The sequence below is a fragment of the Taudactylus pleione genome, unplaced genomic scaffold (assembly GCF_031769625.1).
Source record: "Taudactylus pleione unplaced genomic scaffold, aTauple2 ptg000563l, whole genome shotgun sequence".
NCBI classification, from domain to species: Eukaryota; Metazoa; Chordata; class Amphibia; order Anura; family Myobatrachidae; genus Taudactylus; species Taudactylus pleione.
The window spans coordinates 1,739,488-1,754,973 of NW_028284965.1; the positions used below are offsets into that span (position 1 = coordinate 1,739,488).

The 15,486-nt window shown below is 44.4% G+C and overlaps 1 protein-coding gene across 3 annotated transcripts in view; it reads right to left on the minus strand.

Annotated features, from left to right (window-relative positions):
* Positions 1 to 5,708: 5,708 nt before the first annotated feature.
* The window catches only part of LRRC4B (leucine rich repeat containing 4B), a 369,551-nt gene continuing 359,773 nt past the window's right edge, over positions 5,709 to 15,486 (minus strand). For all 3 annotated transcript variants that reach the window (XM_088453020.1, XM_088453019.1, XM_088453021.1), the window contains 2 exons: positions 11,472 to 11,560; positions 5,709 to 8,986 (listed from right to left, as the gene is read on the minus strand). In XM_088453020.1, coding sequence (XP_088309146.1) covers positions 7,003 to 8,928 — 1,926 coding nt within the window. In that variant the 5' untranslated portion in view covers positions 8,929 to 8,986; positions 11,472 to 11,560 and the 3' untranslated portion in view covers positions 5,709 to 7,002. The remainder of the gene's footprint in view (positions 8,987 to 11,471; positions 11,561 to 15,486) is intronic.

The window sequence follows — 15,486 nt, forward strand, 5'->3', positions numbered from 1 at the left end:
TGTTTAGATATAGCACATTTAAAAGTGTATTCCCTGAATATCAGGAAGGATTGTACTTCTGTGACATCTATATGCTTTGATTGTCCCAAGAACCTTCAGCAAGGGACTTTTGAGCAATAAACAACTTGCCTTAAGATGCCTGCATCTGCTTATATCCTGTGACTATGAGAGTAATGCCAACTGTTACTCCGTTCTCCAGCTGAGTCCAGTTTCACCAAGCTAAAACTCTTTGCCAGCTACACAGTGCATACTGGTCCATAGTGAGGGAAAAGTAGGTATTAGCCGACACTACCCAGGAGGTGATACAGTAGGGTGTCACACATACCCAAAAGTAAGGAGTTACAGGTGCCCGTGTGGAATAAGAGGTTCCAGGTGCCACAGTACCATGATTTCTGATTGTAATCTCTGGTTGGCTTGAATTCCCCTGTTGGTTCCACATAGCATTCCTGGGCTACCAGCCCTGCTGTAAAGACTTTATCACTTACCACCAGCTTGCCTCTTCAAGAGACAGATCAGAGAGGCACAACCTATGGACCTTCAGTTGCAAATCCCAAACCTCCTTCCAAGGGTCTCAAGTGAACACTTTTGGCCCAATAGACTCCTACCTCCCACTAGCCATTCAGGGAGATCCAGTCATACAGCTCTGCCTGCACTGAAGCCTACCCACCTGTAGCAACAGTAAAAAAGACAGTGTCAGCCACAACAAATTTCTAGAATACTAACCTCTGTTCTCAAGGCCTAAAGATAAAACATTTATTCCTGGATGATGTCACTCTTTTCACAATAACCCCTAGGTCAACTGGCTTACTCAGCAGTAATGTACTACAGTGCAACACTGAACCCTACATACTGTACAGCCTGCACTCCCACCAAACATGAAATACATTGATTCACAGACCCCTGCTAAACAAATCTATTAAACAAATACTATCAGGGTTGCTACCGGTGGTTATACATCATACTTGCCTACCCTCCCGAAAATCGGGTGCAGCTCCCGGCCCCCCCCTGTAAAGGCAGACAAGCCTCCCCGCGGCCAACGCCAACCCCCCCCGCAATTACCTGTGAAACCCCTGGGGGGTGCGGTGATGCGATTCACGCTGAATCACGTCATTTTGGCCCCGCCCCCTGCTTCACTATGCCTGTAATATTAGCATTTTGTAGTGGAGACGGGGTAAAATGACGCGATCGCATGGCTTCGCTCTCAAATTACCATCATCCGTCCAGCCACGCCGCCTTGTGCCGGCCACGCCTCCCTGTCCTGCAGATTCTGGCTGCTCCCTCCCGAGAGGGTCAGCCAGAAAGACAGCAACCATGATATGCATCCTACAATGACCACTGCTACATGAAATTCTGAGACAGATCATGTGCACTACAGCCTAAATGATGAAATGTAGGAGAGAAGCATGTGCGGCACTCTGGCTGTATAAATCAGGCATTTAAAGGCATAGCAGTGACTTTTTAAAAATTGTGGATATGCAAATTAGCACTGGGATGAAGGTGTTCATAGGTAATACAGGGCCTGATTCAGCAAGGGACGCAAGGGAGAGAACGCACGCACTCGGCCGATGTGATCGCACTGCGCGTGCGCGAACTAGCCAGTGCGTTTGGGTAAGGGTACGCAGACTATACACAGTGTGTACGCAGACCCTTCTGATATTGACTGGCAGGAAGTGCCGTTTGTGGGTGGTGATTGGGCGAACGCAGGTGTTCCTGTGCGTTGGGACGCCGTTATAGGGGCGTGCGTAATTAAGGCAGTGCGGCGGCATACGCAGCCAGATGACTCGATGCACGCAGGAAGTGGCCAAAATCCTGCGCCAGGTCAACCTCTATGGTGCGTCTGGGTCCGGTGGTTCTCGATGTTACCGATGTTTGCGCTATCCTGCGTACAGATTGAGCATTGAGTAAAGGGAGACGGGCGGCACTATGTATTGCTGGGCGTCTGCATCCTTGTGCTGCGGCTGCCGTGTGTATGCATTGATTAGCATATACACGCAGCGCCCGAGCGCATGCGTTCTCTCCCTTGCTGAATCAGACCCGCAGTGCAGGTGACATGCTTTTGTATGATTTGGGTCAATTTTGGGTTCTATTGAGGGTAAATAGAACTTCAAATAGAACTTTAAACAGAATCCAATGTACCATCGAAACCTGAATGGAACCCAAAATCGACTGTTAGCTAATGATGTATTTTGAATAGAAAGACTCTAGTTCAGTTTTTGGGGATGTTGGTTCTATTTTGGTCGATTTTAAATGGAATCAAAATGGACCCTTAGTAAAAGTTTACCCCTAAAACTTAGGGCCCCATTTACTAACGAAATATAACCCCTATAGCGCTCGCTAAAGGGGTTATACCATCTTTCTGTATTTAGTAAACAGCAGTAATCTTAGATTACCGCTGTTTTTACAGCATCGATCTCGCCATCATTTAGATGGCGAGAGCGATGCGGTCCCCACTGCCGGCAAAGGAGACCCGGCGGTGCCTTTCCGGCTTCAGCGAAGCTCCGTGTCATGCACATGCGCAGACGGACTGTCACGCATGCGCATAACACTGAAGGCCCGTCGCTGGCAGCGTTAAGCTGTCAGCAGCCCAGCGGAGGACCTTGCTGAGGACTTCGACTTCGCGGGACCTCACCGGAAGGGTATTACTAAATAATAAATAAATTACTGGAATTTTCATTTGTATCGCAGTGATACTAAACGAAAATTGGCACTGGTATTTTGTTCGATTGAGCATTGAGTAAAGGGAGACGGGCGGCACTATGTATTGCTGGGCGTCTGCATCCTTGTGCTGCGGCTGCCGTGTGTATGCATTGATTAGCATATACACGCAGCGCCCGAGCGCATGCGTTCTCTCCCTTGCTGAATCAGACCCGCAGTGCAGGTGACATGCTTTTGTATGATTTGGGTCAATTTTGGGTTCTATTGAGGGTAAATAGAACTTCAAATAGAACTTTAAACAGAATCCAATGTACCATCGGAACCTGAATGGAACCCAAAATCGACTGTTAGCTAATGATGTATTTTGAATAGAAAGACTCTAGTTCAGTTTTTGGGGATGTTGGTTCTATTTTGGTCGATTTTAAATGGAATCAAAATGGACCCTTAGTAAAAGTTTACCCCTAAAACTTAGGGCCCCATTTACTAACGAAATATAACCCCTATAGCGCTCGCTAAAGGGGTTATACCATCTTTCTGTATTTAGTAAACAGCAGTAATCTTAGATTACCGCTGTTTTTACAGCATCGATCTCGCCATCATTTAGATGGCGAGAGCGATGCGGTCCCCACTGCCGGCAAAGGAGACCCGGCGGTGCCTTTCCGGCTTCAGCGAAGCTCCGTGTCATGCACATGCGCAGACGGACTGTCACGCATGCGCATAACACTGAAGGCCCGTCGCTGGCAGCGTTAAGCTGTCAGCAGCCCAGCGGAGGACCTTGCTGAGGACTTCGACTTCGCGGGACCTCACCGGAAGGGTATTACTAAATAATAAATAAATTACTGGAATTTTCATTTGTATCGCAGTGATACTAAACGAAAATTGGCACTGGTATTTTGTTCGTTTGTAAATGGGGCCCTTAGTATGTTATCTTCATTTTACAAGGGTGTGGTATGAGATGCTGACATTCAGCATGGTCAAAATGGCGATCTTCACTGTGTCAACTTTCATCATGTAGACAGTGATGAAATGTCGACATGCTAAAACACCATCATATCGTCCCTGGTGGCCCAGCGTGGTGTCCAGCTTCCAGCGGGGGCATGTGACTGTGACCTCCGGGTCAGACCTCCAGTCCTCTGGTGTTTCAGTGAGAAATTCCTCATATCCGTAACCCATCATCTAGTGCCTAACCCTAACCCCACCACCACACCCTAACCCTTTACTACCCCCCCGCAGCCTAACCCTAACTCCACCACCACAGCCTAACCCTTTACTACCCCCCCGCAGCCTAACCCTAACCCCACCACCACAGCCTAACCCTTTACTACCCCCCCCCGCAGCCTAACCCTAACCCCACCACCACAGCCTAACCCTTTACTACCCCCCCCGCAGCCTAACCCTAACCCCACCACCACAGCCTAACCCTTTACTACCCCCCCCCGCAGCCTAACCCTAACTCCACCACCACAGCCTAACCCTTTACTACCCCCCCACAGCCTAACCCTAACCCCACCACCACAGCCTAACCCTTTACTACCCCCCCCGCGGCCTAACCCTAACTCCACCACCACAGCCTAACCCTTTACTACCCCCCCACAGCCTAACTCTAATCCCCCCAGCCTAACCCTCACCCCCCAGCCTAACCCCACCTGCAGCCTAATCCTAACCCCACCACCACAGCCTGACCCTTTATCACCACCCCACAGCCTAACCCCCGCATCTTAACTAATCCCCCAGCCTAACCCCCCTGCAGCCTAATCCTAACCCCACCATCATAGCCTAACCCTTTACGACCACCCCTCGCAGCCTAACTTCGCAACCTAACTCAAGTCTCCCCAGCCTAACCCCTCCTGCAAACTAATCCTAACCCCTCCGCACAGCCTAATCCTAACCTCCCCCCAGCAGCCTAACCATAACCTCGCCACGCAGCCTCAACCTTCCACCCACAGCCTAACCTTAATGTCGGCATTCTGACTATATAGCCCATTTTACACTACTACTGCACTGTTTTTATTAATATCCATCCGGCTTACTAAGCCATTGATTTTTGAAATCACCCTAATGTTTGGATTCTCTGTGAGATTTTGTGTGTTTTTATAGTCATTAAATTTGTTGTTTCAATTCAACAGCATCACCAACACCATTATTCCCTTAATTTTTGGATATTTTTCTATGCAGAGAATATTTGCCGTACACATTAATCCCTGACCCATCGGAGCTTGTAGTCGGCAACAAATTATCCTATTTTTATTAGGCAGCAGGTGCCTGTTCCAATTTCATAGATATTCAGTTTATTTTTTATTATTTGCGCCGTCTTTTACACACACGCTTTTTTTTTGTGTGTGGGTATTATTCTTTTTATATTCTTTGTATAGATGGTGGTGCTATAAAAATAATAATGATAATAATATTAATAATAATTCTGATTCACACATTTTAGTCTCACTCATCACTGAACAGAATTTCACTGGCCTGAAGACTGAAGGCAATTGAGAAACAAAGAAAGTACAGTAGGGCCTGAATCAATAGTTGTACGCTATTCTGATGTTTATGGACTCTACGCATCAAGGTACATTACCGGAGTCGGTTGAAATAACTTTTTACTTGCAGTGTGACTGTGACAGGAAGCATGTGGGGGAGGTAACAGGAAGAGGGTTCCAAAGAATGCAGGTGTGTCGCCAACGTACCCAAGAAATATTCCTCCGGCGTCTCAATTCCCGCGGCCATCCTGCGACACCATTAGCTATAACTGAATGATTTGCAACCGATGTTGCATCTTTTTTTTGCAGCCACCGGGAGATTAATACATCTACCGATGTCTGCGATATTTGCATATTTTCACATCGCAGCTACGTATAAAGACGCAGCAGAGGCGGCATTAGTGTACAACTCTGAATCAGGTCCATAGATAAAATAGATAAATCACCAATTTTATTTAAAAAAAAAAAATTAAATTCGGTTTTAGAGCAAATCTATACTGTATATTGTCCAAACAGCTGTTTTACTTTAGGACACAGGTTATACTTTAAAATATGTATGTCAATCAACAAGCAGAGTATTTTTCAATATTTTTATTATTCTTTTGTTGCAGACTCTTGGCACCAACTAATGTTGTCACTCTCTGTCTCAGTAAAGAGCCATATGTATAGCATACGCTTTTCTTTTCATATAACAAGAATACATTTCCCACCCAATCAAAACCTCCAAATAAAAATTGAAAATCAACTAATCACCCACCCAGAAACAAAACAAAAACAAAACTTAAAAAGTTCATATTCATTTCATGATTTCACACACCTTACACTTTTTTTTTTTGATAGAAATCCAGATAAAATAACTGGCCTAAATATTCCTGTGGCAGAAGATTTAAAATCTGAAAGTACTCCGTGCTCCTTTCCCAAAAACTAAAATATTTTGTAAAAACAATTTTTTTTTCATTTTTTTTTTTTCATACAGTTTTACTTTTCTGTAAAGTTCTGGAGATAATTGGCACATTTGTAAAGGGTTATATGGCACAGTACCTTTGAAAATAAAGTTCTCTTCTTGAAGGTTGTAAACACCTCGTGATATTTTGTTATTTTATTACATAATTTTTTTTAAAAAATCATAGCGAAAAAGCCTCTGGAGAGGATAATGATGTTGTGTGGTCAGTAATAAGTCTTGCCATAGCTTATACAGTATTGTCCAAGCTATCACAAATAACCCATTTTACAGTCTGGGGCCTGTACTGCATTGCTTCTCTTTATCATTGCAGGCACCCTTGGCAATGAATGAATTACAAAAACAAAACAAAAAAAACAAAACAGACCTCTTTATATTGTTCTAAGTGGACAAAACATATCAGTGTTTCTTTTTCACAATGCAGGATTATTCATCAGAAATTCCTTAGTGATACAATTTAAAAAAAAAAAAAATCTACTTCGGTAATTCCTTAATTGAGTTTTTCCTGTTCCGTAACACCTTTCTTTGATGAAAATAGATCTGAAATAGAATTTACACATAAGAGCTGTACCACAAAATAAGCATTTTCTTACATTTTTCTTTTCATAACTATTTCCCTTTTTCATATATTTTTTTTTTCTTTTTTAATTTTTTTTTTTTTTTAGTAATACATCAGGTAGTCTGAGAGTGAATTATCCCTTTGAAGTTATCAAAAGAGTCTTCAATTTGTGTCAGTGCTTCATTTGGGGTGGCTCTGCTATTTCAATGGAGATTTAGAAACAGAAAGATGAATACTGAGTCAAGACTAACCCAGTGAGTCTTTCAAAGTACAGTTTGCCTTAATCACTCTGGAAAATTAGTTTTTTTTTTACTGATGGAATTTTCAAGAGAAAGTCTCAACTTATGGAGCTAAATTTGTGTTTCTTGCACATTTTCCTTTGAGCTGCTTTTGAACAGAAGGGGTTCATGGATGGAATTAAGCATTGGGTTTTTGGCACAGTTAAGGGTTCCTGTATTATTATTATAATGAGCCTTGAAGGCAGTGTAGTGGTTGAGATGGTCATGCTCAATAGCTGGGAGGGCCATGTGGTTGTCTCCTGGAGTAGTGGCTGGTATTTCATCTTCTACGTTAATTATTTCAATAGTTCGTGTTGGCCCATGATGCTTATGCAGCTGGTGCTGTTTACGCAGTTTGTAAAATGCAATTAACATAACTGCTGCCATAAAAGTTATAGCTACAAAACAACCTATGATGATCTTTGTCGTCTTCATGACATCGTCTAGATCTTTCATGATGTTCCCTGTCACATCTGTAATTGGAATAGTAAATGTCTTCTCTGTGGATCGTGTGCTACGTGGAGTAAGTGATGTTGTAGAGTATGTTATTCCCCACCGAACTGTTGGTGTTGGACCAGGCTCTTTCTCAGTAGGCTTTGTTTCCTCTGGAGTTGAGTCCATAGTTTCCACAGTCACGGTGGTAAAATATGTATAATCAGTGGTTGCTGGATCAACCACAGCAGACACATTGAGTGTAGCAGAAGCGGTTGTATTCCCTGCTGAATTTGTAACCATACAAGTGTACTGACCTGTGTCCTGTACTGTCACATTTGTAAAATTCAGCGTTCCATCATGTAGAACTGAGATACGAACTCTGTAAGAGCCATGGGTCATCAATGTTCCATTCGGTGTTAACCAGTTTACAGATGTCATTGAGGTGCCAGTTCTGCATTTTAGCTCAGCTGCCATGCCCTCAGTTACATTGAGGTCAGTCGGGGGCTCCACTATTACTGGGGCATAGCATGTGAAATGGCTCTGATCTAGTTCTCCAATGTATCTTGTTTTTAGGTTTGGTGGGGAATGACAACGAGCGCAACAAGTCGTATTGTTAGGTACTGTCTCTTTTAACCACCAGCTCAGCCACAACACGTCACAATTGCAATGCCAAGGATTATGGTTAAGGTGCACTCGCTCCAGGCGGTGAAGGGGTGTAAAAAGATCATGGGGAAGAGACATTAAGTTGTTGTGAGAAAGATTTAGTTCCTCCAAGGATTTCAAATCATCAAAGGCATTGCGTTCGATGGTGGCAACATGAGCATGCATCAACCAAAGCTTTCTCAAGCTTGTCAAGCCTTGAAAGGAACCTGGGCGAATCATTTCTAGGCGATTTCCAGACAACTCCAGTTCTTCCAGCCTGACCAGTGCTGTTAAGTTGGGAATATCTTTTAAATTGCACATGCCTAGGTTTAAGTATCTTAAATTTACAAGACCCTCGAAAGCAGCTTCAGAAATGTATTCCAGTTTCTTTAGTTCCCCCAAATCAAGTCGTCGCAAAGAAGGAACTCTGTTGAAAGCGTAGGAAGGAATACTTTCAATTGGGTTATTCCTTAACCACAGCTCCCTCAGCTTGGATAGATATTCAAAAGCTTGAGTAGGAACAGTGGTCAAGCGATTATCAAAAAGCTCCAATGTGCTCAAGTTTGGGAGTCCATTGAAAGCTCCCACCTCAATCTTTCGAATTAGGTTTTTGCTGAGCTGTAGTATTTCCAAGTGACGAAGGTGCTTGAAAGTGTCTGTTTTGATAACCTGAATAATATTTTCCTGAAGGTTCAGGTATCGCGTATTGACAGAGATACTCTCCGGTACTTCCACCAGTTCTTTGCGTGTACATGCCACTCGACTAGCCTGGTTACTGCATGAACAGGCAGCAGGGCAGGAAGTTGGAGATGTACCTCCCAGGGCCAGGGATGTGACCCATGAGATAAGTAAAACTTGCTTCAAAATCATTCTAAAAATCTTCAAACCAAGCATCCTTCGGGTGCAATGGTGAGTGACCATTTTCAATTTTCATACTTTAACACTATTCTTTCAGGATTATCATCTCATTCGTAAATGCCTAAAATAATAAGAGGAAAAGAAAAATGAGACAAAAACTCAACAATTCTGTGCATAAAAAAAACATATTTACTGTACATATCACGAACAACCATAACAAAACATGCTGCCATAAACAATTTCTCCACAAAGTGGGACACTATTGGCGACAGTCTTGCAGCAGATTGACAAAGAGCGCAAGCCTGAAACGCATTGGAAGCCACAGACCGTGCAATTACTTTGGGAATAACGTCATCATACCGCGCCGCTGAGCAAAAGACCAAGACACTCACGGAGCGAACCTGCCGAGAACGGCGAACTAGACACATTACGGAGGGAACCAGTCAGCAAACGGCAAATAACGGCAGATATAGGGACAGCTACAGTACCCCTGTACTTCCCAGCATGGACTATATACACAATAAAGGCTATAAACATTTTATACTAACCTTTTTTTCCTTTACAGGTATTGCATACTCTTCTTATTTTAATAATATTATTACATTTCATTCTTTCATTTATATCTCATTATTTACATTTTTACTTTTTCATTTAAATGTTTTTATTTTTTTATTGTTATTTTTTTTTTAATTTATATTATTTATTTTATTTGGTCTAATTTACAGTCTTTTATATTTCCCATAATTTACCTAGTTTTTTACAATTCCTTCATTTTTATTTAGCACCAACACAAGTGCCCCTTTTTTATATTATTAACAAATTTTTATTGTCAAATTCAACTTTCTGGGGCCGATTCTGAGTCACACGCACAAGCGAACGTGGCAGCGCGTATTGGTGGTTGTTCGTCTGCAAGTTTATGCAAATGGCCTACAAGTTCCTTCCCTTGTGTACATCCATGTAGTTGAATGTGCAAGCACTGAGACGCACCACTTCTAGCGCCATGCAGGCTGAAATTCCGATTGGTGCTAACTTATACGTCACCATTGGTGGCACCATCAAAAATTGCAGCAGCCTTATGGGAGGTGCAATGTTTACACCTGACCGTGGTCTCCTATGCCTATGTCTCTGAGAACGCAGCCGCCTGCACTGACACGCCTGCGACACTCCCATAACGCGGCCACTGAACGGATCTTTTTTTCCCGTGCACCACCAGCCACCTCCCAGTCGCCGCCTGGAAACCCCATCCCTTCTCTGCCGTCTTTCTTATACTGTCTGAATATATATCGTAACAGCACATTTGTGCGCACACTCTGTGTAGCGCATACGCTGCCGGGGTTTTCAGAACTTTTCGTTATGCAAATAATCACTTATCTACTTAAACATCGGCAAAGCGTGCGCATTGCGTTGGACTCAGAACCAGCGCTTCTCTGTGTTTATTTATTAGGGTAAGTGTTTACTGTCTGTTATATGTTAAGTGGTTATTGTCAAAAGATCCAAATTCTAAACCAATATGCGACTTACTGTGTGTGTGTGTGTGTGTCTGTGACTATTTACCCAGGAGTAATCCCTCATCTTTGCATTACGGAATAAATACTGTTATTTCTTTATGCAAAACCGTTAGATTTCCATCTGTCTACCTGGGGAATCCTTCCATCTCTGCAAGTTGTGGTACAGTAAAGAGCTTCTGCAGAAGGTGTGTTGAGCCAACTTGTACCAAGGTTACTTTGACCTGTGTCCACCCCACCCTACCGGACCCTAACTGTAGCATACACGTAGACTCTTTATCCATGGAGAAGGGCCATGAGCAGCCTCCGTACTGGTCCCTTTCTCATATGGTGCATGCGTGGAGAAGACTCTAGCACTGTGCCAATCTACTGCATATGTGCAGATGTCCTGGTAAATAGCACTGGCTCCACTTTCCTGGTGATTTCTGCAGCAACAGTGGAAAGGTGAGTTTAGTCATTGTGTATAAGGTGAGCAGTGTGGGCTCTCCTTCACTCAGGGGTCTGTGTGCACCAGACACCCTGCACACATTATAGATATACCCCTGCACAGTGTGGTATCACACTCCGGCAGCCATATCATACACTGAAATGAAAGCTGTTGGGAGTATAGGGCACAGGGCCGTAATTAGGTGCGTGGCTGGTGCCACAGCACAGAGAGAGCAGGGCTATAAGGTGGCATCGTAGCATCCCCACAGCCATTGCTTCTAGCAGGGTACCTGGAATGGCACCCCTAGCCAGAATCGCTCCTGCGGGGAATGATCGGAGCATCCTCAGGTCAGTGCTGCACTTACCCTGATGTCATGTGCTCTAGGGGGCGGGGCCGGCACAGGGCACTGTTGAGCACTGATAGGGCAATATGGACAACACTGTAACAGTGACAATAAAAGTAACATACTCAAAAAAGCCACCAGTTTAGAAATGGATTCATAATGATGATAGTAGAACCTCTCTTATTATTCTGTTATTTGATGATGAACTAAGGAGACATCACCATCATATATACTTCTCTACTGTAAGTTATACAAGTGACAATGCTATATCATGAATTACTCACTATTAGTGAGTCTGTTGTACAAATGTAACATAATAAAGATAACTCACCTGGAACCTGTGAAATCACCATATGAACACAGTTGTTCTACATCCCTGGCAATATTCAGTGTGCGCAGCTCACAGGCGATGTTATAAAACTGCCAGAGAATAACGAGAGATAATGTATTGGTCTGTAAATGACTGTCGGATAAACTATAAACACAATTAGTTCTTTCTTACTTATGAGCCATACATTTACTGTATATCTACCATTATCATGCTGTCTAAATGTATTACATCTGTTCATCTGCATTAAAAAATCCTACACTGACTCTAATCATCTCTTATTATACAGAAGATAATATCGCATAAGTCATAAAAGCTTTAAAAGACCTATTGCTATTCCTCTGTAACAAATCATAGTCAGGCCAAGACCAGGCAACTGGGGCTTGGGCAAAAAGTGCAGAAAAATCTTCAGTTAGGCTTCATAGGAGACACAGGATCACATTTGGCTCTTATTCAATTAAGTACAAAATTTGAGTAAAACTGAAGCCGATATCAGAAATCTTGCAGCCATCTACTGTATATAGGGTTAGGCACTTAGACGGTAATGGTGCATACACACGATCAGATTTTTCCTTCAGATATGAACGATAAAGATTTAAAAATCGTTCAGTCGTTCATATCTGAAGGAAAATCGTTCATATCTGACATGCCTGAACGATGGACGATCAACGATGCGCGTTCCCGTTTGTCAGATAACGATATCTGACATCTGATGGGTTTGCAGTCAGACTTAGACGATTCCATTCATTTTAATGTAGTAAAAAATCGTTCAATCGTTCAAATCGTTCAAAACTTTGGTAAAATCGTTCAAATCGTTTAATCGTTCAATCGTTCATCTGACAAATCTGACAAATCTGACAAATCTGACCGTGTGTACGCTCCATTAGGGTCAGGCACTGAAAAGGACGGATAGGGTTAGGCACTTATTGGAGGGTTAGGGTTAGGCACTTAAACGGTTAGGGACAGGCACTAAAAAGAACAGATAGGGTTAGGCACTTATTGGAGGGTTAGGGTTAGGCACTTAAACGGTTAGGGTCAGGCACTAAAAAGAACAGATAGGGTTAGGCACTAGGAGGGACGATTAAGGTTAGGCACTTACTCAAGACGGTTAGGTTTAGGTACTAGGAGGGACAGATAGGGTTAGACACTTACTGGAGAGTTAGGCACTAAGAGGGCGTTTAGGATTAGACACTTACTCAGACGGTTAAGGTTAGGTACTAGGAGGGACGGACAGGTGTAAGGCACTTAGTGGAGGGTTAGACAGTGGCATCCCTCCCCGTGGTGTCACCTGGTGTGAGAAGGGATGCTGTGAGCGGGGTATTGTCGTGCGCCAGCAAAAAGGGGTGTGGCCTACGGGACAGGGGGCGTGGCCACGTGGGAACGGCTTGGTCTTGCAGCCCGAACCCCCATGGTTCCATGCTGATTACTGGGGGGGGGGGTGTTGCCAGAGGTGCAGACTTCCCTGTGTGCAGTGTTGGGTCAGGAGCAGTGTCAGGAGCAGAGTGCTGCACGTAATGCTACAGTGCAGCACCTGGCTCCAGTCACTGACACCACTGGGGTTAGACACTAGGAGGGACGGTTAGGGTTAGACACTTACTGGAGGGTAAGGGTTAGACACTAGGAGGGACGGTTAGGGTTAGACACTTACTGGAGGGTAAGGGTTAGACACTAGGAGGGACGGTTAGGGTTAGACACTTACTGGAGGGTAAGGGTTAGACACTAGGAGGGACGGTTAGGGTTAGACACTTACTGGAGGGTAAGGGTTAGACACTAGGAGGGACGGTTAGGGTTAGACACTTACTGGAGGGTAAGGGTTAGACACTAGGAGGGACGGTTAGGGTTAGACACTTACTGGAGGGTAAGGGTTAGACACTAGGAGGGACGGTTAGGGTTAGACACTTACTGGAGTGTAAGGGTTAGACACTAGGAGGGACGGTTAGGCTTAGACACTTACTGGAGGGTAAGGGTTAGACACTAGGAGGGACGGTTAGGCTTAGACACTTACTGGAGGGTAAGGGTTTGACACTAGGAGGGACAGTTAGGGTTAGACACAAAGGGGAGGGTTAGGGTGAAGACTAGAGTTAGAAACCAAAAAAAAAACATGTGTGGAACATTATCGTGTCACCCTTTTCCACATCAACCTTCTGACCCTGTCGAAATTTTGTACACGTCGACCTACATCAACGTCGACCTTTTGTGTGTTGACATTTTGTACCTGTCTACCTCTTGCCCCTGTCGACAATCAGGTGTCAACCTATTGCTTGTTGACCTTTTTACTGTCGATCTATTAATCCACACCCATATTGAATACTGATCCATCCAAGGGTAGCAAGTGCTTAGTAGGCGCTATGATCCTTCATACAGACAATGTTAGCAGTAATTTTGACCTGAGGACAGAAGACTTTTTGAGTATGGACAGAGCACATGTAAATCATGCGTGGAGTGAAGAGAAATGAGCTAAGTAAGTAGAATAGATGGGGGGGGGTTTATATGGGTGGTTTTGGAATTTGATAAGCTTGTCTGAAGAGGTGAAAGCTTGAAAGTTTGGAGACTAGGGGGTAAATCTACAAAGCATCGGTTTGGGGTTTTCCGGTGGTTATGTGATCTGATAATTTACTAAAGGGAAAATCGATGGTAATCCACTATCCATTCAGACTTTAGAACACAACTGATGCCACTTTACTATCAATGTTTTTATCATTATAACTATATGGCTGAGCTGCTGATTGGTCAGAGCATGGGACTGTTGCAGCCCCATTCATTCCTTTGGAGAGCGTCCACTAGTGACCTCTCATTAGCATTGAGGCGGTGTGAGAAGCAGTCACATCATCCATGGAATTCCTACTTGGGTCGAAGAGGACGTGTCCCTTAGTAATAGGTGGGTGAATGAGGAGTATGTGGAGGAGTGGTTATTTAATCTAGTGCTTTTTCTATGTGTCACGTCTTTATTTGATTTTTTTCTTTACAGGTGACAGAGGACCCCTGACGCTCGGGCATGCTGGCACCTGTGATTCTCCAAGTGCCATCATGCCCTGGCAGGCTTGATAGGGTCTGTAATCCACCCGTGAAGAACAAAATTGACTATATCATATTCTATTACATCCACACTCAAAGCCCCAGAGGAGAAGAGAAGAGATCTGGGCTTTCAGCCCAAGGCTAGTTGTCCTTAGGGAGGACTAGGGATTCCAGCCCTGGTCTGACCAATCTGAGGCTCTTTGACATTATGACAGTAGGACCTCATGCTCAGAGCAAGATTAAGGGGGAAAAAGAATTTTGGTGCCCCAGCCACCCCTCTCTTAGGGGCCCTCTGGTCTGAGCACTCAGCACACTCCTGTACTGTGACAGCATTATCGAGTGCCCTAATCCTCTCCACCAATCTCTGGCCCCGTCAGCCTCCCACAACTGTTTCCTGCAGTGCACTCTGGGGGATGTAGTCATTTCCTTTTCTGCTGTCATCTCCCAGAACTACAATTCCCAGCATTCCCCGCATATGGCTTCCCTGATTTTGGCCTGTGAATGGCTGCTACAGTAGTTGCAGAATGAATACCCAGCAGCACCACACAGCTCTCACACCGACCACTGCAGCACTATGCTGCAGAAGAGTAGGATATGGGGTAAGCTGTATGCATTGTGAGCACATACTGTCCATAATTCCTTCTGCACATCCGGAGAGGCTGAACTCCGTGCTCCCTTTTATTGCTATATTGCATGCTATTCACTCAGTGTCGCTGAGAACTGTCTAATCCCTGTGTCGTGGGTGTGCCTGGGCTGGGAGGGAAGGAGGGTTCGGAGTGTGATGGAAGGAGCAGGGTGATGGAGAAGGGAGGGGAGCTGGAGTGTGATGGAAGAAACTGGGTGTTGGATAAGGGAGGGGAGCTGGAGTGTGATGGAAGAAGCTGGTGATGAAGGAGAGGCTGTGGCTGGGGTGTGAGGGAAGTTGCCGGTTGATGGAGGAGAGGATGGGGCTAGGATGGGAGGGAAGGAGCAAGGTGATGGAGTAGAGGATGGGGCTAGGGTG